This window comes from Dryas octopetala, chromosome 3, assembly GCF_963921425.1.
Source record: "Dryas octopetala chromosome 3, drDryOcto1.1, whole genome shotgun sequence".
Classification (NCBI taxonomy): Eukaryota; Viridiplantae; Streptophyta; class Magnoliopsida; order Rosales; family Rosaceae; genus Dryas; species Dryas octopetala.
This window is the reverse complement of record NC_141368.1, coordinates 15997652-16020838: the sequence shown is the minus strand read 5'-3', so window position 1 is coordinate 16020838 and position 23187 is coordinate 15997652. Positions and strand designations below refer to the sequence as shown.

Genomic DNA, 23187 nt, shown 5'->3' with positions numbered 1-23187 from the left:
CACACAAAACCAAAATACCCATCACCAAGACAATACGTCTCAAAATAATTCCACGGCAAAATAATTTGTAACAAGTAGGCCATGGTTGCCACAACAAGTGAATGCCACAATTTCCCACAAGTCTTGCCCAAATGCCATTATAATAGGAACAGTCAAAGAAGAGGTAACTATGAGATTCATATAGAACACTAACATGTACTACGAGATTCAAACGTTGGGGCTGCAGAAATATTCGGGAAATTTTTTTGAAGAAAAAAATTAGTTTGGAAATTTATCCCACAGTTCATTTTAAAATCGTGGATTAATTCCTTCCAAAACTTAAGAGAGTCATGGGCCTCCATGCCTTGGGGAGCCGGCCACATGAGACTTGTGCACAGCAACAGAACATATAACAGGAGCAAATCGTGCGTGAACGTCATGATGATAGTTATGTGTTCTTTTATTCATTTATTAAAATCCAAATCAAAATCCAAGAAACATGCCTACAAGCAACGGCTGCACTGAGCAGAGCACAACATATATGAATATGACTGATCTTGTTTTTTTTACAACTCCTAAGCATGAATCCTTATTCTGACAGAAAAAAGAAAAAGAAAAAAAAGAAGCATGAATTATTCCACTTTTTCTCATAGGAAAAAAATAATAATAATAATAATAATAGCTAGTGCACAAATAACAAGAGCATGGATCAGTCTTGTCGTGAATTGACTAGCTTATCAGTATAATATTTAGGTACAATGATAAAGAGAGAATGTTCGAACTATTTCTATCTTTTGATAATACATTTTTTTATCAAATGGTCCCTCAATTTTTATCAAAATATCAATTTGGTTCTTAAAATGTATTTTCACTTAATGTGATTCTCTATCTTTAATTTCAAGTTTACCCTTAAAAAAATACTAAAAAATTAAAAATAAAATAATTCTAATAATTAAAAAAAAAAAGCATCCCCAACTCGAGTCTTAACACTCCCTCTCTGGGTGTGTTAAGACATGTTTACTCCTAAAAAACAGGTTTCATGCAGTGTACATATATGACTTTTTTTTTACTGCAATTCAAATGGAAATAAAAGAAATGACAACATTGATATGTAATGGTAAATATGAAGAACAAAATTGAGTGAAAATGCACTTTAAAGACCTAATTAATATTTGGCTTTTTAGCAAGATACCCACCTGAATTTTGACTCAATTTGCATGTTACCACCTAAATTAAAAATTGAAGCAAGTTGTCTCATGAATTAAATTTTGTTTGCAAGTTACCACCTCCATCCAAATCCTCAGGGGTTTTTTGGTCTTTGAACTTGGATGGGGAAGGTTTTGCCACCTCAGCATGCTGAGTGGCAAGGCCCAACCAGTTACAAGTGGCCACATGTACAACCATTTTTCTATTTATATTTTCTTATTTTTATAAACTTTAAAAATTAATTAAAAGTACGTAGCTTCAGACTCAGAAAAATATACAGAAAATTCTTACGGACTCGTCTTGACTAATACTAATTTACTATAGAGTCAAATTATCAATTTACCCTTTAAGAGTTTTCAGAAAATTTGGGAAGTCCAAATTTATTTTTTTTTAAATTAAAATAAATTTCCTGCCATAAAATAAATTCTATAAAAATTATAGAATTTCCGTAAAGTCTCAGAAGAATTCTAAAAAATACTTTGGAAATTACCAAAAACCTGTTTTAGAGAATTCTTTCGAGATTTTACAAAAATTCTAGAATTTTTCTTGAATTTATTTTCCTCTAAGACCGAGAGGTCTTTTGGGTAGCAAGTGTTCACGAGAAAGGTAGTGTTAGTTTTTAGAAGACCAATGATGCAGACCTTGTATTTTTTGGAGTTCGGAAAATTATCCTATGAATTTTCAAAGAGTCTAGAATATTTTAATTTTTTAAAAAGAAATTTGGACTTCCCAAATTTTCTAGAAACTCTTGGAGGGCAAATTGATAATTTGACTCCATAGTAAATTAGTATTAGTCAAGACGAGTTCGTAAAAATTTTTTGTATATTTTTCTGAGTTCAGAGCTATTTTTAATTAATTTTCAAAGCTTGTAAAAATAAGAAAATAGAAATAGAAAAATGATTTTACATGTGGCCACTTGTAATTGGTTGGGCCTTGCCACTCAGCATGCTGAAGTGGCGAAAGCTTCCCCACTCAATTTCAAAGACCAAAAAACCCATGAAGATTTGAATAGAGGTGGTAACTTGCAAATAAAATTTAATTCATGAGATAACTTGCTTCAATTTTTAATTTAGATGGTAACATGCAAATCGAGTCAAAGTTCAGATGGATATCTTGCTAAAAAGCCTTAATATTTTTGTCAAAGTTGAGGGACCATTTGTGATAAAAAGTCATAATTAATTTGTTCCAATACTACGGTAAAATAAAATAATCAAATGTAAATTCAATTGCAAGACACATATATATTGTGATATCTCTGTGAGAGATTTATATATTCAGAAGGCGTTTTTTTCTCAATCATATGATGACATCTAATCCCCAAATCAAGCTTCATTTTTAAAACTCTCTCTCTCTCTCTCTCTCTCTCTCTCTCTCTCTCTCTCTCTCTCTCTCTCCTTTCACTACATTGCAACTATATCCTTCAAATTCTCCTACATGGACTATACTAATGCTCTGATTTATGTCCTACAATGCTTTCTGGGGGTCGTTGTGCCAATCCTCTTCCTCTCTATTGCTTTATACCTTTGCACTAGACGCATACCTTTGTCCACAAACCCATCTCAGCAGCAGCAAAGGAGTACTTCAGCCCAAACCAGTACTACTCATGATCAACAAGGCCTTGATGAAGCAACCATAATCAGTTTTCCAAAGCTTCTCTATTCCGAACTCAAGCTCCAATCCGGCAGCTCATCAACTGCTTCTTGTTGCTCTATATGTCTTGCTGATTACAACGAAACCGACACGCTTCTTGTGTTGCCTGATTGTGGTCATCTCTTCCATGTCAAGTGTGTGTATCCATGGCTACGGCTGCATGGTACATGTCCAATATGTCGGAAGCACTCTTCTACTATTACTACTACTCCAACTCATCATCATCTCAACATTTCTATCACTCAGATAGCACCTTTGCCTTCTCGGCAGGAGTAATAATGAGATAGGAAATATATATATATATATATATATATATATATATATATGAAACGTACGTTGTACAGAATATTGGGGCATAGATCAATCATATATCAATTTTATTTATTTATTATTATTTGTAGCTTGCATTATGTAATAAGATTTGCCCCCACTTCTATAAGCTTTTTTTATTTGGTTATGTTGATGCAAATTTCCGTAAGAAAGTTACAACAACTTAGGGGTAGTGACCTGGCTGATCCGAAGTCCTGCTGGATGATGACGTGAGATGTTGATTGAGATCTTCCTGTAGACAAACACAAGATCAAAGGAGATGGACCGGTGTGGTACCAGCCAAACACGCTCCGATGATGAAGTCAGTGATGTGTGTTTGATGGTGTTTGAATGGAAGTGAGGAAGAACATGTGATGAACTTGGGAGAATGGGAAGAACAAGGCAAATGTTCTGGGTTTATTCTCAGCAAGTCCAAGTGTGTTTTTGGTAAGCCAAAGTTTGTGCAAATGTTTGCTTTGTGATGGCTGGGTGGATGGGATTCTGGCTTTGTGCATATAAGTTGGTTTATATAGACAAGGGAAGGTGTGGAGAGTAAGTTACCTGCATGTGATTGAGTGGCTGAGAGAGATCCACGCGTTCGGTCATAACTAATAGCATGCAAAGCTACTCACCTCCTTTGCATTCAATGCTGCATTGAATGCAAGGATGGAAGATCAGGTGGAATGCCCCAATAGTCATGGCTGTGAGCTGGAATGTCTTATCTGTCAGAGAGTCACGTCAGGTGCACTTGAGTATGGCGGTTCGTCCCAACGTGATCTTCTTTAGGATGGCGGTGGGAGGCCGAGCCGATCCGAACATATGTCCTCACGTGTAGACGTGAAACCCATGTGTGATCGGATCGGATTTAGACAAGTCGGCCAAGCCGATCAGGTGGGTAGTGCAGTGATCCCCTCAAGTGAAATCCGGCCGCAACTAGGTTTTGAGATGACGATCACCAAAGCCGAGCCGATCCGAACTGGGAATGGAATGGACTGAGTTGATGTGGTGATGTGGAGATCCACGTCTGATCGTGATCGATCATTGGTCCGGGCCGAGCCGAACCAATGGTTGAGATGATCAGGTGGTGACAAGATTGTCGAAGCACGTCTGATCGTGATCGGTCATTGGTCCGGGCCGAGCCGAACCAATGGTTGAGATGATCAGGTGCTGACAAGATTGTCGAAGCACGTCTGATCGTGATCGGTCATTGGTCCGGGCCGAGCCGAACCAATGGTTGAGATGATCAGGTGGTGACAAGATTGTCGAAGCACGTCTGATCGTGATCGGTCATTGGTCCGGGCCGAGCCGAACCAATGGTTGAGATGATCAGGTGCTGACAAGATTGTCGAAGCACGTCTGATCGTGATCGGTCATTGGTCCGGGCCGAGCCGAACCAATGGTTGAGATGATCAGGTGGTGACAAGATTGTCGAAGCACGTCTGATCGTGATCGGTCATTGGTCCGGGCCGAGCCGAACCAATGGTTGAGATGATCAGGTGCTGACAAGATTGTCGAAGCACGTCTGATCGTGATCGGTCATTGGTCCGGGCCGAGCCGAGCCGAACCAATGGTTGAGATGATCAGGTGCTGACAAGATTGTCGAAGCACGTCTGATCGTGATCGGTCATTGGTCCGGGCCGAGCCGAGCCGAACCAATGGTTGAGATGATCAGGTGGTGACAAGATTGTCGAAGCACGTCTGATCGTGATCGGTCATTGGTCCGGGCCGAGCCGAACCAATGGTTGAGATGATCAGGTGCTGACAAGATTGTCAAAGCACGTCTGATCGTGATCGGTCATTGGTCCGGGCCGAGCCGAACCAATGGTTGAGATGATCAGGTGCTGACAAGATTGTCGAAGCACGTCTGATCGTGATCGGTCATTGGTCCGGGCCGAGCCGAGCCGAACCAATGGTTGAGATGATCAGGTGCTGACAAGATTGTCAAAGCACGTCTGATCGTGATCGGTCATTGGGCCGGGCCGAGCCGAGCCGAACCAATGGTTGAGATGATCAGGTGCTGACAAGATTGTCAAAGCACGTCTGATCGTGATCGGTCATTGGGCCGGGCCGAGCCGAACCAATGGTTGAGATGATCAGGTGGTGACAAGATTGTCGAAGCACGTCTGATCGTGATCGGTCATTGGTCCGGGCCGAGCCGAACCAATGGTTGAGATGATCAGGTGGTGACAAGATTGTCGAAGCACGTCTGATCGTGATCGGTCATTGGTCCGGGCCGAGCCCAGCCGAACCAATGGTTGAGATGATCAGGTGCTGACAAGATTGTCGAAGCACGTCTGATCGTGATCGGTCATTGGTCCGGGCCGAGCCGAACCAATGGTTGAGATGTGACTGGAGAAAGATGATCTCCAGATCTGAGCCGAACTGATGGTGTTCGAAAAAGATAATCTCTCGAATTCCTGGTGGATCTCAATGTCGGTTCGGATCGGACATGGGTAACCCGGAGGTAAGAGCCGATCTCAGATGTACATGTTGTTGGCATTTGCTGAGCTAAGATGATGACACAGATGGCTGGGTCTGACCAAGTTGACCATCAAAGAGTCTGAGCAAAAATGGGACTTGGTGTGCCACGTGTTGGTCTGTGATTGGCCATTGAATCCATGTGGATTTATCCACAAACAGGAGTCCCCCAACTTCCGGTCCGAGCAGACTTGTGATGGATTGGAAGTTGAAAAAAGTGATGACCTGTAAGAAGTGACATTCGGCCTGACTTGGCCATTATGATAAAATGCAATGATAACTCTCAATTTATTTTCGGATCAGTCTGATGAGCATGACGAAAATAAGAAGAAACTATAAATCCCTGATGATCTCAGATGGGTTTGATGTGTCCATTGAGATATTAGGAATTTTGTTTTTGAGAAAAATATTCAAACTTACTTTCAGATCGGCTCGGTATGCACGATAAAAGTTTTGAGCTTGAAAATATTTTTCTTTTTGGAAATATCCTGTCGAACGTTAGGACTGTAGAAAGTCACTTCGGCTCGGCCAGGGATTTTTATAGACCTTTGAGTCTTTTCCTGTTGGGCGCCGGGACTGTAGCCAGTCGCTCCGGCTTGGACCAGGTGTTTTTAGAGACCTTTGAGTCTTTTCCTGTTGGGCGCCGGGACTGTGGCCAGTCGCACCGGCTTGGACCAGGTGTTTTTAGAGACCTTTGAGTCTTTTCCTGTTGGGCGCCGGGACTGTGGCCAGTCGCACCGGCTTGGACCAGGTGTTTTTAGAGACCTTTGAGTCTTTTCCTGTTGGGCGCCGGGACTGTGGCCAGTCGCTCCGGCTTGGACCAGGTGTTTTTAGAGACCTTTGAGTCTTTTCCTGTTGGGCGCCGGGACTGTGGCCAGTCGCTCCGGCTTGGACCAGGTGTTTATAGCTTCAAAATCTGAGAATCAATGTGGATCTAGATGTGTTCATCTATATTTGTCGAAAGAAGATCGGATCGGATAGTCCCCGATCTTGATCAAGTCAGAGGAAATGTTCAGAACACCATTGTAGAACCAGGCGAACACTTCAGTATTTGTGCGTAGGTATGCAAGTGCGTTTGAGCACTGAGCCGAGCTGATCTGAGTCTTGAGCCGATCCGAACAGGTTGGTCCGATTTCTCCTCGAAAAAACCGGGACTTCTTCCCAATCCCTAACAGGAAGAGGCCGAACCGATCAGGCGGATCATGCAGTAGTCCTTTCAAGTGAAATCCGGCCGTGACTAGGATTTGAAATGATGATCACCAAAGCCGAGCCGAGCCGAGCTGGGATAACTAAGAAAAGATGAACACTCAATTCTTAGAAGATTCTCAGATCGGGTCGGATTGGATGTAGGGGATCCACCGGGATGATCCGGCCCGATCTGAAGGACCAGAGGCGAAGTCGAAGATCTCAGCCTTCAACCAATATGAGCATCTCTGGTTTCAACGGTGTTGGTGGTCCTCCTTGGGTCAGTGATCTTCACCCTTGGGGTTCCGGTCAAGAACTGATTAATCTTGCCAGCGCAGGCGAGAGTCTCTATTGCGTCGCGAAGAGAGTAGCAGTTGTTCGTGATGTGACCATGGTTGGGCCGAGCCGATCCCGTGTAGGTTGTCTGCCGGTCTGGGTGCTGGAAGAGGAAAGTTCGGGCTCTTCTTCCGGGATTACGTTCGGCTGCGGACCAAGTCTACTCCTGGTTGGAGTTCTTTATTCGGCCGATCCGGTCCGTATTGGGTTTCCGAGTAGAGTCCCCAGTCTGGTTCGGATCGGCGATCTCGGTTCCTCGCTCGGGTCATCACGGTAGCTTCCGGGAGGTGAAGTAGAGCCTCTGACATAGGCCTGGCGTTTTTGTTGGATGATCTGCCGAGCATCTAAGAACTCGAGCTGATCAATCAAGGGCATACTCTCGAAGCCAGGGAATGAGCAATCGATGTTCCGTCGGCAAGGGTGATTGTCGATGTCAGCCTGAGTGACTTGTGGGGGACGAGCTGGAGAAAGAACCTCGGGATCAGCTCGGGTCATTCTCGTGTTATTGCCGATCCGAACACTCATCCCTTGCTGAGCTCGGAGGCGTTGCAGTTCGGCGGTCTGTTCTGCCTGTTTGGTCAAAAGCTCATTGTTCTGCCTAAGAAGTTCGTTCTCAGCAGAAAGTTGTTCTTGATTTACCCTTCTCAAGAGCCTATTGGTAGCTCTGAGATCGGCTGGGTCATTGCTGATCCCAGCTCTTCCAGAGGGATTGGCTCTTCTCGTCTTTTCAGGTGTCTCAGGCTGATGTTGTTCATCATTCTGGGATCCTCCTGAGGAAGAGCTACTGTCGCGAAAGATGGTAGTCATGATGACTTGTGTGAAGGAAGAGCTTAGCACCTATGGTGATGAACACAACGGCTGAAGTCGATCTTCCCACAGACGGCGCCAATCTGTGTGAAGGAAGTTTCCGTAAGAAAGTTACAACAACTTAGGGGTAGTGACCTGGCTGATCCGAAGTCCTGCTGGATGATGACGTGAGATGTTGATTGAGATCTTCCTGTAGACAAACACAAGATCAAAGGAGATGGACCGGTGTGGTACCAGCCAAACACGCTCCGATGATGAAGTCAGTGATGTGTGTTTGATGGTGTTTGAATGGAAGTGAGGAAGAACATGTGATGAACTTGGGAGAATGGGAAGAACAAGGCAAATGTTCTGGGTTTATTCTCAGCAAGTCCAAGTGTGTTTTTGGTAAGCCAAAGTTTGTGCAAATGTTTGCTTTGTGATGGCTGGGTGGATGGGATTCTGGCTTTGTGCATATAAGTTGGTTTATATAGACAAGGGAAGGTGTGGAGAGTAAGTTACCTGCATGTGATTGAGTGGCTGAGAGAGATCCACGCGTTCGGTCATAACTAATAGCATGCAAAGCTACTCACCTCCTTTGCATTCAATGCTGCATTGAATGCAAGGATGGAAGATCAGGTGGAATGCCCCAATAGTCATGGCTGTGAGCTGGAATGTCTTATCTGTCAGAGAGTCACGTCAGGTGCACTTGAGTATGGCGGTTCGTCCCAACGTGATCTTCTTTAGGATGGCGGTGGGAGGCCGAGCCGATCCGAACATATGTCCTCACGTGTAGACGTGAAACCCATGTGTGATCGGATCGGATTTAGACAAGTCGGCCAAGCCGATCAGGTGGGTAGTGCAGTGATCCCCTCAAGTGAAATCCGGCCGCAACTAGGTTTTGAGATGACGATCACCAAAGCCGAGCCGATCCGAACTGGGAATGGAATGGACTGAGTTGATGTGGTGATGTGGAGATCCACGTCTGATCGTGATCGATCATTGGTCCGGGCCGAGCCGAACCAATGGTTGAGATGATCAGGTGGTGACAAGATTGTCGAAGCACGTCTGATCGTGATCGGTCATTGGTCCGGGCCGAGCCGAACCAATGGTTGAGATGATCAGGTGCTGACAAGATTGTCGAAGCACGTCTGATCGTGATCGGTCATTGGTCCGGGCCGAGCCGAACCAATGGTTGAGATGATCAGGTGGTGACAAGATTGTCGAAGCACGTCTGATCGTGATCGGTCATTGGTCCGGGCCGAGCCGAACCAATGGTTGAGATGATCAGGTGCTGACAAGATTGTCGAAGCACGTCTGATCGTGATCGGTCATTGGTCCGGGCCGAGCCGAACCAATGGTTGAGATGATCAGGTGGTGACAAGATTGTCGAAGCACGTCTGATCGTGATCGGTCATTGGTCCGGGCCGAGCCGAACCAATGGTTGAGATGATCAGGTGCTGACAAGATTGTCGAAGCACGTCTGATCGTGATCGGTCATTGGTCCGGGCCGAGCCGAGCCGAACCAATGGTTGAGATGATCAGGTGCTGACAAGATTGTCGAAGCACGTCTGATCGTGATCGGTCATTGGTCCGGGCCGAGCCGAGCCGAACCAATGGTTGAGATGATCAGGTGGTGACAAGATTGTCGAAGCACGTCTGATCGTGATCGGTCATTGGTCCGGGCCGAGCCGAACCAATGGTTGAGATGATCAGGTGCTGACAAGATTGTCAAAGCACGTCTGATCGTGATCGGTCATTGGTCCGGGCCGAGCCGAACCAATGGTTGAGATGATCAGGTGCTGACAAGATTGTCGAAGCACGTCTGATCGTGATCGGTCATTGGTCCGGGCCGAGCCGAGCCGAACCAATGGTTGAGATGATCAGGTGCTGACAAGATTGTCAAAGCACGTCTGATCGTGATCGGTCATTGGGCCGGGCCGAGCCGAGCCGAACCAATGGTTGAGATGATCAGGTGCTGACAAGATTGTCAAAGCACGTCTGATCGTGATCGGTCATTGGGCCGGGCCGAGCCGAACCAATGGTTGAGATGATCAGGTGGTGACAAGATTGTCGAAGCACGTCTGATCGTGATCGGTCATTGGTCCGGGCCGAGCCGAACCAATGGTTGAGATGATCAGGTGGTGACAAGATTGTCGAAGCACGTCTGATCGTGATCGGTCATTGGTCCGGGCCGAGCCCAGCCGAACCAATGGTTGAGATGATCAGGTGCTGACAAGATTGTCGAAGCACGTCTGATCGTGATCGGTCATTGGTCCGGGCCGAGCCGAACCAATGGTTGAGATGTGACTGGAGAAAGATGATCTCCAGATCTGAGCCGAACTGATGGTGTTCGAAAAAGATAATCTCTCGAATTCCTGGTGGATCTCAATGTCGGTTCGGATCGGACATGGGTAACCCGGAGGTAAGAGCCGATCTCAGATGTACATGTTGTTGGCATTTGCTGAGCTAAGATGATGACACAGATGGCTGGGTCTGACCAAGTTGACCATCAAAGAGTCTGAGCAAAAATGGGACTTGGTGTGCCACGTGTTGGTCTGTGATTGGCCATTGAATCCATGTGGATTTATCCACAAACAGGTTAATTCTTGAATTGGTGTTGGAGCATTTGCTCTGTTTTCCTTCCAAAAGAGTAAAGTCATTTGATCGAAATGTCAAGAAATGAGGTCTGATGAGTATATAAAGATTTCAATACCATGAGAATATACAGGCTTTCTATTACTGCCCCTTATTCCAGAGTCCAGACCGAACCATGATGTACCATAATCTCAATCCTTTACTCCCCCTCACGATTTAACCGTATTTTAATTTGATGTATATAAAAACTGAATTTACTCTTTTTCCTTTATATAAAAGTAAATTGTAAATATTATATCAGGTCAAATTAATTAGTTTAAGTTCATTTTAATTTGTTAAGCTAACAGATCGATTGTCGGATTTAGATCATAATCAAGTCACTAGATTGAAATCCAGTTATTCATATACATCAGATTTACATCACAATATGATCCATTGACTAGAACGTTCGACCAGTGTTTTGCTAGGTTTTATGACCTTGTTCAGGCCAGCTTTTCTCCTTAAAAGATCTCCAATGAAAAAACGTACTCCACCAAAGAAATTAAAATGAGGGAATTAAAAATGGAAAAGCAATGCTATTATTGAAAGGATTGACTCAATAGCAGAGCCATGTTAATTTTGTCTACCCATTGTTTGGTTCAAGTACGTACCAGTATTCCAAACAACACATTCAATACCTAATTAAATCTAAAAAACCATATAAATCGCATTCAAATCGTCCAAAGTGGGAAACCCTAAAAAATCAACTTAAATCTAGTCAAAATCAATTTTCCTAGATCACCCAAAAACAATAAGTACCACGAAAAACAAGCCAAAAAATAGTCCATAACTGCCAACACCAATCATCCCTTTATGAACCAATGCTGAAGAGTTGGAAGGAGCCTCAGGGGAACCATTAACCGGAGACGGAGCTGGACTTGTAACTTGCACCGGAGGCTGAGACGACCCACCCGGATTACCCGGAGACGGCGGCTGAGCTGAACTAGACGGTGATGATGGTGGAGGAGGAGATGAAGATGGAGAAGCCAGAGGCGGCGGTGATGGTGATGGTGATGGTGATGGAAATGGCGATGGCAATGGCGATGAAGTACTACTTGGTGGTTCTATGCAGGGGCAGTCGTGAACTGTAATTGAAATCTTCATCCCAACAGAGCAGTACTGTGAAATGTTGCAGATGAAGTAAAACACACCTTTTTCACGCAATGGAATATTTACTGGTCCGCTGTTGAAGACTTTTAAGGGCTTGTAAGCTGTGCAGCTCTCGTAGTCTTGCTTTGTCACTTGAACCACATTGTAACGCCATTTTTCAAAATTGAAAACTGCAACCAAAAGAAAATTTAACCTTAATTAGCACGTACGTAATAATTAAATAGGATTTAGATTCTATGTTTTTCTTGATAAATATATATACGTACTCTTGTGTCTTGTATGATAATTTGGACATGAAAATTTAGGTTAAGTAATTCTTGGTACGTAGAATGTATAATCCATATTTATATTATGGTAATATAACATTTAGGAAATTTTATTTATTCATGCATGAGCATTTATGTGTGTGTGTGTATATATATATATATATAGTTATGATCTATTATCAAATAATTTGACATCATAAAATTTTATGTTGACTGGCTATGAATCTGGACCACTAATTTATAGAATAATCAATCTAATCAATATAGTCCAGGTTCATAATCTGGCAATATAACATAGTTTGGAATAAAACGTGTTATATTGTGTGTTTATATATGTATATAATGTACATGAATCAAAAGATTATATCAGCACCAAAAATATTATCAGCAGATTGAGAAATTTGCAGTCCTATATTTGAGGGTTTACCGAGAGAGTCCCCGATCTTGAAGAAATGGCTGGAGGACCAGTTTGTGTAGTAATCTGTCCTTGGAGGGAGGGTCCACTCTGAGTCTCCCACTGGGTATTGCAAACCGCCACCACCAGGTGATGAGCAACCATGAGAAGGAAGACCAACCACCGCCACCGCCAGCATCACTGCGGCTAATGTAATGGAAATTAGGTCCCTCTGCACAGCCATTGCAGCAGAACTCAGAGAGAGAGAGAGAGAGAGAGACTTTTCTGGGGTTACAGATGTGTAGCAAATGCAATGAAGAGAGTAACATGCAATATATGCAAGGAGACGTACGTGTAACGCTTTTATATATATAAGAGATTGCCGTTTGCTTTTATTACCATGTTATCAAAGACAATTAATGAGTCGAATATTGCATGCTCAAGGAACTTGACTAATTTTCCATTTTCAATCGATATTTTTCTGTCAAAATTGTAAAGCTATTGATTCTCTTTTATTTTCGCTAAAGCAGACATTTTTCGTTACTTAATTTCATTATATATCCGGACACAAGTATTTGCTACATTTCTTAATTTATATGGACTCATAGGGAATAAACTATGTACACAAATAAAAGTTTTTTTTTTCTTATGGAAAGATATATTGACAAATTATGAGTAACCATAAGTTTTCTTTTAATATTTTTCGATCTTATCAAATATATTTCTTGATAAAGAAATTATTATATTACTTCAGTATATTATTATTTTATCGATCAATTTTTTTTGTCTTAATTTTTTCTCAAGTACTTTTTTTATTACGTGGATAAAAAATTTGAATTTAGGACCTTTCTTAACATATATTGCAAAGAGGAACATCACTAGAGATACAAATATATGTTAGGACCTTTCAATATATGTTGGGACCTTTTCTAACATATATTGAATTTAGGACCTTTCTTCTTCTTCGATTTTTATTTTCATTTTGCAGATTTATATTGATATAAGAGATACAAGAAAAATATTTACCTGAGAAACAAATAAATAAAGAAAGTTTTACAAAAAACTTATATTACAAACTGACTTTGGCAACTTCTTTTTTTGGTCTGAAAACTGACAATAGGCACCTTAAATGGGCCTTATCTGCTATTAAACATTAAAGAAATAGAAATTAATTTTTCCTAATAATTAGTTTACGTTTTTTTTCAAGTGATTCTATGGATACCCACAATTCACAAATGTTCTCTGCACACGTACACCTCAAAAGTTAGAGACAAGTTTATCGATCTCTTTGCACAATCACTTACGCCCTAGCTCTAAACAATAAAGAATTTGTAAAATTTTAAGAAATAAAAAGTAGAAATTGAAAAAAAAAAATAAAAAATAAAAAAACCAAACAGAGGAAAAGACTACTAACTCCTCCCGCTACTACCGTCGCGGACCTCACCCCCTCCACCAACAACCACACCCTCCTCCCTTTCACTGATGATCCCACCACATGCCTCCCGCTGATTTCTCTTCCTTAGAAAACAACCAAAACCCATTCTATATTTTCCATTGTAATTTCACAACTTCGGAGAGTCTAGAGATGCGCCATACAGACTTGCATAGCCCAAATACTAAATTTAGTCTAATATCGATATGATATTGTCTCCGACTTACCACCATGTTAGTTTAATGTGTGAGATTGAGAACAAACCCAATGAACTTTTATTATCTATACTATACAAGTATGAGATTTTATCTTAAAATGTCTCAATTATATTAGTATATAGTGGACCACCCACTTATATACTATAGAATTAATGTTGTATTACTTTTCCAATTAATGTAAGATTAACGTCATACACAGCCATGACTATCAAACCACAAATCCCCAACATCCACAACAAAGTTAGCATTCACTTGTAACCAATTGAGTTAGTTGCATGCACTTGGGTGAGTTTTAGCATTCACTCTGAGATTTGTCCTCTAGCCTGTTAGTCGTTCAAACCTAGGCTACACTTTTTGTCCCTAAATTATACTTCTCAGTAGTTTTATTTATTTATTTTCTTGCTCACTAAATTACGAATTACAAATGCTAGTTATTTGATTCGAACCTATAACTTCTTCTAAGAAAAACTCAATTCCTAACTAATAAGTTGCCCTCGAACTGTGAGTTTTTAATTTTATTGGATAATTTCCAGATAAAAAGTCTTTAGATTGATGGATCTCGAAAGAGCTATTAGACATCATAATTTGACAAAGACAACAAACCATTGAATGGATGATAAAGCACCTGGGAATTCCAAGGCCACAAACTAGTAAAGAGGAAGTGATGCTAACAGTTGAGAAGGGGTGGGTATCTGTAACACTTAAAGATCACCATGAATTAATATGAAATAATTAGAGGCAACAATATTAGAGTTACTAATTTCTTTTACTAAATGATGTTGTACTACTACACATATGTTTTATTTGAAAAATGAGTACTAGATTTTAAATTTGTATGGATGTCAAACACATGTGTCAGTGTCTCATTAATTTATATCAAGACTCATTTTAAACTTATTTATTTACAATAAATAAAATACTGATACATTATTTAGGATTTAAATTTAGAACACAAATTTAATATTTCTATAAATAAAAATAAAATCAAATATTTTAATTAAAATTAAAAATAAATAAAACACTTGTACATGTTTTGATAAAAAAAATATATATATATATATTTATGCATAAGCTCTACATAAGCCATTATGATTTATTGTCCTTAGAAGAAAAGTTAAGTGACAAAAGCTAATGAGAAATTATGCATACTCGAATAAAGATGTAGCCCCCTATAGTCAATTATGACCGTTAGCCGCACACTTACGCTGCCTCCGCATAGCATCACAACGTGAATGTCGCTTACCCTCCACGTTAGACACGTGTCCATTAACTACTTTCCAGTCAACGCCTTCACTCGATACGCTTACTGCAAAACACGTGGCACAAAATTGTAACTCGTACGTTGTTCTTATCATGCTCCGCACCCCATAAGATTCTGTCCCACAATGTGTTCGAATTTTAAAATGTTAATACAACTTTGTAGCCGTTGAAGTTGGAAAGCTAAGCGCGCTCTCTCTCTCTCTCTGTGTACCACGAAGGTCAAGGTGGAGAAGGAACAGCTCACACTCACAGACTCCCTCTTTGCTCTTCATCTCTCTCTAACCTCTAATTCGAGCTTCACAGTCCATTTTTGTGTTTGAATTTGGTTGCCTGCTTCAGATTTTGGAAGCTCAGCTGGGAAGCAATGAAGGGAGTGAAAGGCAAATTTCTGAAGAAGTTGAAATCGATCAAACCCATTGGGCATCTGAAACCAACAGATCGAGTTCTTCAGGTGAATGCATCAGATGGGTATGTGGAAAATTGTCCCAAGAGTTCAAGTCTCCAAGACCAGAATCAGACCCAGTTCATTTGCAGAGAAACAGAGCAAAAGATGAAGAAGATCAACCAGAACACTGCTGCAAAGCAAGAACCTGAAGTTATCGATGTGACTGAGCTTATGAGAGACCTTGAAGATGAAGAATTGGATCCCGAGGACGATGTCGACGACAAGGAGAACATTAGGCCTTCAGTGAAAGCAAAAGCAATAGTTGGGTTAAAGGACAATTCGACGAAAACAGAGCTCAATTTGGGAATAAACAGGGGATTTGAAGCTTCTGAAGCATCAGCACCAGGGCCCGAAACTTGTAGACAAACCCCATTATCGGAGATCGACATCTTGTCTTTCAGGCGACCGGAGTTGAATTCCGGCAGCCTCTTTGACCCGAACTTACTCGCGGCATTTAAACAAGCCGTGACGGAATACATGAAATTTAGTGAAGCAGAGAGAAAAGCAAGAAGCGAGAGCCAAAATCTGGAAACAAATGAAGAATACGACAATGACCCTCTACTCGGCTTCGTCGAAAAGTGGCCGCCGGGGGGTTCGGAGTCGTCAGTGATTCTCTACACGACGACCCTCCGGGGGATACGGAAGACCTTCGACGATTGCAACAGCGTTCGGTTTCTCCTGGAGAGCTTCCGGGTGGCGTTTTTCGAGCGGGATGTGTCAATGCACATGGAATTCAGAGAAGAGCTGCGGAAGATTTTGGATTGCAAAGCGGTCCCTCCCAAGCTTTTTATAAAGGGGAGATACATTGGCGGAGCAGAGGAGGTTCTGGCTCTGCATGAGCAAGGAAAGCTCCGGCCGCTTTTTAGAGGAGTGCCGATCGATCGGTCTGTTGGGCCGTGCGATGCTTGCGGTGGAGTTCGGTTTGTGGTTTGTTTCAGATGCAATGGAAGTCATAAGGTGATTAGGGAGGAGGGAGAGTCAGATAAGTGCTCGGAGTGTAATGAAAATGGGTTGATTTTATGCCCTTTGTGTTGCTGATATGAACAGAACAACATTGTTACATTTTGATCACTGTGATTCTTTTTGTAGTTCTTGTGCATCTTAGTATTTAGATTTTCTTTTTTTTCTTTTTTTTTTTTTTTAGTTTGGAATCACATTCTTTCAATTCTTTGTACTGGTTTTTGTGGATTAGAATCAGGCTTGTTCCACATTCACTATGTAAAATTCAATGATAATAAATTGTGCACGCTTTGGGGAGCTTTCTGTTTCTTGCTCTTGTTTTAATTAGCAAATGCAGTACGTAGTGAAAAGTGGGGGATCTGAATGATGCAACTTGAATCGAATTAAAGTCGAATCCAGGAAAATGCACTTGCATGTTTTTAGGATAAAGAGTTAATTATAGCAATGATTCTGGAATTATACCTGATTCTCACTTTCGTCTACCAATTCATTTTTTATGTTCTAACTTCTAAGTTCCTCTAATTTATTTTTTTCTCGTGTTTTCCCTGTGATAATTCTTGCTACTTCTATTATAATATCTGTCTAAGATGCCTACGTGACATGAGTGAGTGTCACTTTTATTATAAAATTCATATGATTATGCTTCGATTAATAGATGTACAAAATAACAAAAAGAATCATGAATGATTCATATCTTGTTCTTTAACTTGAAAACCAATTAAGGTGTGAATCCACGTGCCTTCCACATATTGGTTCTTTGAGTCACTCAAGTGGGGAGCTCTAATTAGTCCACACTAAATGTTAGGGGTGTGATTTGGATTGGAAAATCCGAATCCGACTGATTCCTATCCGAAAATTTCCAATTTTATTCCGAATCCGAAAATGCCGAAATCCGAAAATTCCAAAAAAAATTGGATTGGAATTGGAATGTTTATGTAAATTCCGATTCCGATCCAAAAAATTCCGAAATGTTCCGAAGGCATTCCGATCCGATATTTCCGAAATTATGCCAATTTATTCCATATTATATATTTTATCATTTATTTAGTATGATACATACAACATATATTTTAAAAAAGATGACTAATACTATTAATATAAACATATGTACATTATAAATATATGTGTATCATAATAACATAAATGGTAAGTTGATAACACAAATACCCACATTTTTCCGTACATGTAATTACTTATTTTTTTTTATTAAGAAGAGGAATTGAAGATATGAGACAATTCTACAGTTGTTCCAACTAGAATATCCCACCAATTGTAATTACTAATTACTAAATATTTAAGCTTATTATATTCAAAATTTCAAACATGATATATATTATTTGAGTAACATGTATTTATATACACATATATATATATGAGTAACATGATATATATATATATGTGTGTGTGTGTGTGTGAGTAACATGTATCTACTAGTGACATTTATTCTAACAATGTTGGATGAGCTTTAAAGATTAATCCCCCACCTCTAAGATATGTGCTATTAAGCCTATTATACATTCATAGTGACATTTATTTCTCTTATATATTATGTATGTTATAATAGATAATATATACCATTAAATATACACAATATATATATCATACATAATTTATTTCTCTTATAACATACATATTCTAGCAATGAAAACCTTGCTAGATTGCATCTTCTTTTTTTTCCCTTCTTTTCTAGATTTTTTTTTTTTTATGGTAATGGTATGGGATGGTATGGTTCTAAATGTTATTTAAATTAATATTTTGAATTTTCTTTTTAAATTGGACATATATTTTAATTATATCTTAATATAAATATTGAAATGCATCATAATCTATTGTCTTTTAATTTTGTTTGTTTGTTAATTTCATCATTATTCTAAAAAAAAATCCGAACATGTTCTAAAAAATATTATGAAAATGTGAAAATTTCGATTTTTTATTCGAAAATTTCAAATGTTTATCCAAAAGTTCCGAAAATGTTATATTCCGAAAAATTCCGAAAATTCCGAGAAATCCGAAAATTCCGAATCGGAATGAGATGTTGAAATTCCGATTTTTTGAAATGGAAATTGGAACATAAATTCCATTCCAAAATTTTTTGGATTGGAATTGGAACACCCTATTTCCGATCCGATCCGGCCGAAACACACCCCTACTAAATGTGGATGGACCGATGGGCTTAGTGGAGGAAGAAGCTAGGTTTTGGCTTCTCAATCTCTCTAGTTTTGGCTAAGAAAATAAAATAATGTAGAATGAAACTTAGGGAGACTTATGTGTTGTTCTGAACTATAGCACAAGTCCATGAGTCTATTTATAAATTAACTATTTATAAATTAAGTGGGCTAACTAAAGCCCACCTATAATAGCTGTCCATAGTGTGGAACAAATGGATCGGTAATTTTTATCCATTTGACTTGGTATTTAACATTTAAATGAATGTTCAATTAAATTAACTCTTAATTAATTAACCATGGCCCATCATTCTGCTCCTTATTATTTATTTTGTGGCCAAATTAATAAAACTATTTTAATTAATTATGTCAATGCTCATTTCTAACCATTTTACACCTACTGGAGTGTTACCTCTTAGTTTCTTATTAAATCTGCTAGTAAGTCTAGAACATCTTTCTAGTCATAACCTAACCTAGGTAAAATTATCATATTACCACTGGATCCCACAAACCAAAATCGATGCCTGTAGCATGTCATGGTTACCCGAATTAACTAGAAGTGGAAAGAACTTTTCAACCTTGATTGCGATATAATACAATATCTCTATCATCTTATGTTCCGAATCATAATAGTCGGGTATAAAAGTCTGTCAACCTTATTATGATTATGAGGCTTAATTACCCCCTATATATGCATAGATTCCAACAGATCACATACAAGAACTTATTCCTTGATTACGTATTCTGGCCAAAGATTCTTGAATTTAAAATTCTGGTAGCGTTATTGAACATCTCCCCTATTACTAAGAGTGACAAACCCTTATGAAATTAGGAATGTATTATTATAAATACCTCCTTATGGAGAAAAATAAAGTAAGCCAATTATTTTACATAATTAAAGCTTGAATTTTGACAATAAGCATATATAGAACTTATTAATACACTCCTAATTTAAATATAACTAACACTTTAATAAGGATTCAATAATCAAATTGTCAAGATGCATCAGGAAATAAAAGAGTTAATTAGCAATATATCTCTGGTAAATCTTTGATTTGATGATTTATAGGTTAATTAAGCTCTCTGATACTATCTTGGTCTTCCTCTTGACCTTTACACACCTCAGACATCTTCACCATTCTCTCAATGGAAATCCAACATCCAATAAGTAAAAAGAGAATTAAGGAGATGACAATAGGTTTGTGCATATACAGTCTTTAGGTTATTTTCATGGATGGAGTGTTGGATTCTAGAAGGCGGTTTTGAAGAAACCAATGGGCTTAGTTCATGATTTCATAAAGTTTATGAACAGAAAAATAGAAAGTTCTTACAACAATAATCACAATGACACACACACACACATATATATATAAATTTGTGCAACTAGTGCTCGATCTATTGGATAATAATGCTAATATATAAAAGTTAATGAAAGGTGACGAGAGTGTGCCCATGGTAATTTTTGTGATTATGAAAGTGGTATTAGTAGACAATAGTTTGCAGTTTTAACCGGTATAATTGGTTGATAGATTCAACAGAAAACTAATATTTGTAATCAATCAAAGGATTAATCAAACAAAAAAAGTAATCAATCAAAGGAAAGCTACATTTTTGGTCAATTTGAAATCACATTTAGTAAACTTTAATGTATTTGATTCAAAATCACATTTTATTCAAGTCATTGTTAAATTACATTTAGAAAATTTTAATGTATTTTACTCAAAATCATATTAGTTACATGAGATTTACGTCACTCCGTTAACATTAATTTTACGAAATTTTTTAATTTAGGGATTATGCTCCTCTCTCATTTATAGATAGTGTGGAGGGTTATAGAAGGCCAAAAGATTACTAGTTTTGAAGGAACAATGGCCACTTCGGGTCTATGTCAAGGGTTAGGTTTAATTGGAATTCCTATCTAGTCTAGGTTTTCCTCTTATTTGGCATGTGTGCACATGTGTTTTTATTTTCTTCTTAATATTGTTTGAAAAGTGTACACATGTGTTTCTTTTATTTATTTTTTGGCTTGCTATTTTTTGGAACTTTAGTCAAATTAGTCTTGTTATTTGATGGACTAATTTGAAAAAAAGATAACCGATTTTGAGATTTTAATATCAATGATTAAAATCGAACCGATAGACTATTATTGATATTGGTAAAAAAAAATTAGACTAAAGTGCATTGCCAATGCTGGGAGTCATCCATAGGACATGGAAAACAAACAAAGCAACTAGCATACTGTTTGTCTCAAAATCTCTACGGTCATGTATCATCTAGGTCGCAGATCAAGGAAACTACGTCTTTCAATTTTGCGTTGGGCGTGCCAGGACACGACCGAGAGGTCGAGCGTACAAGTAATAAGTTGCACGTAACTGACTTTAGGTCAGGCAACCGTGGACCGATCGAGGAATGAACACCTCTCAGTCGGAAAGGTTCCATTTCCTTGGATGCAAGGACTTAGGGTAGTGGAGCCGTACGTATTTGGGGTGATGGTGATGCGATGGGTGAATGTGAACGTGCGAGTGATGAGTGCAAAATGAAAATCAAGCAAGTAACAATTAACTGTAAAAACAAAATCAAAACACAAGCAATCTTCGGAATTAATTGTAATAATGCGAGTATGAATGGTAAAACGCATAATCTATCTGGTAAAACGCATAATCTATCACCACTTTAATCTAAGAAAACAATATATATATATATGGAAAGCAATAAACCTACTTATGGAGAATTTTAAAAAACAAGAAAGTAAATCAAAACTATCAATATGCGAATTAAAATATCATACATACTCATATTAACTCCAACGAAAACTGAAGAAAACAAGGGTTTTGATCCTAAGTTCTTGAGATAAATCATAAGATTTTCTCAAGAAGAAACCTAAAAATTGAAAAAAGAAATAAAAGAACATAGTAACAGCCTATGGAAGTCGAAATATTAGGGCTCTTGATGCTTGTTATCTTTGGGATTTTTCTAGGGGTCAAGGTTGTGATCTTGGTGACTCAAGACCTCTATTTATAGTGGAAAAACCATAACGGGTGCCTTGGTTCCCAAGACTTATGATTCTTCAAATATTTGTAACCAGCAAGAATCTCAAAGGGTTCTAACTCTTGATCTTCTGAGGATACCTCGGTTCCTTGTTCTGGTGGAACTTGTCTGCTTTAATCTGATCCTCGTGGCTGGGCTCGGCCCGTGTTGCTTCTGACTTGAGTTTTTTCCCTTGTCTTTGGCCCATTTCACAGTTGCGGTTTCTTCCATTTATTGGGCAAGTTTTACAATGGCCCAATTCTCTTTCCAATCCTGGCCCGTTTGTTTGAAAATGAAAATTTAGGCCGAAACACATACTACTCCAAAGGAACTTATGTTAGCTCTATAGTAATAAATATATATATATATATATATAGGATGCTCTAAAATTAACTAGTTAGTAAGTTAATACAAATCTAACCACCTTGTTGGGCTCACCACACAATGTAATCTCAAAATCCGAACCGTCTATTTTTTAGGCCCTACTTTAAAGATCATCCTTGTATAAAATCTCCAAAATCGAAAGTCATTTAGTCATTTGATTATAACAACAACTATATATTTATATGCTTTTATCAAAAACACTGATCGTCTATTTATTTGATCTCAATTAGATGACTAAATGATTTCCAATTTAGTTGATTTTTTGCAATGATGATCTTTGAAGTATGACCTAAATAATTGACGGTTCGGATTATGAGATTAGTTATGTGGTGGTCCCAAAAGCATGGTTAGCTTCGTATTAACTTTCTAGCCAGTTAGTTTTAGAGCACGCCTCTATATATATATTTATTATCTTACTATTAATGATAAAGTTTTTTTTTTAAATACATAACACTAACCCACTAACCCAAAACATTTTCTTCCACATTTTTCATATTGCGCTGCTCTCTCTCTCTCTCTCTCTCTCTCTCTCTCAACTTGGTTCCCTCTTTCTCAGATCTGTCTTTAAAAACATAACACTGACCCACTAACCCTTTAACTTAAAATATTTTCTTACATATATTTCAAATTGCGCCGCTCACCTCTCTCTCTCTTGCTCTCTCATATTTGTCTGTCTTTCTCTTTCTCTTTCTCAGATCTCTTCCATCCATTCTCTTTCTCTCTCTTTCTCAACTTGATATCCTCTCTCTCAAATCTTTCTTTCTCTTTCTCAGATCTCTTTGATTTGCTTTCTCTCTCTCTCTCTCTCTCTCTCTCTCTCTCTATGTCACCATCGTTTGACATCATCGCTCTTGCATGAAATCTTGATCTCGGCACGAAACCAAGAACTAATCAAAATCAATCCTAAATATTGAACCATAGATCTTAGCTTCATCGACATTGGCGCCGGTTTCTGTTTTAGAG

The 23187-nt window shown here is 39.1% G+C and overlaps 1 protein-coding gene and 1 pseudogene across 1 annotated transcript; both read left to right on the top strand.

Annotated features, from left to right (window-relative positions):
- The first annotated feature begins 2619 nt into the window (after nucleotides 1-2619).
- On the top strand, nucleotides 2620-3111 carry LOC147291347 (RING-H2 finger protein ATL70 pseudogene; annotated as a pseudogene).
- A 12349-nt stretch (nucleotides 3112-15460) lies between these two features.
- On the top strand, nucleotides 15461-16726 carry LOC147291346 (uncharacterized protein At3g28850-like). Its single transcript, XM_086238307.1, has one exon. It carries the CDS (start codon nucleotides 15608-15610, stop codon nucleotides 16724-16726), a length of 1119 nt encoding a protein of 372 aa, XP_086094433.1. The 5' UTR covers nucleotides 15461-15607.
- The last annotated feature ends 6461 nt before the right edge of the window (nucleotides 16727-23187 follow it).

What these genes read in the sequence shown, in the direction of transcription:
- LOC147291346 (XM_086238307.1), top strand. Translation starts at nt 15,608, where the DNA reads ATGAAGGGAGTGAAAGGCAAATTTCTGAAGAAGTTGAAATCGATCAAA.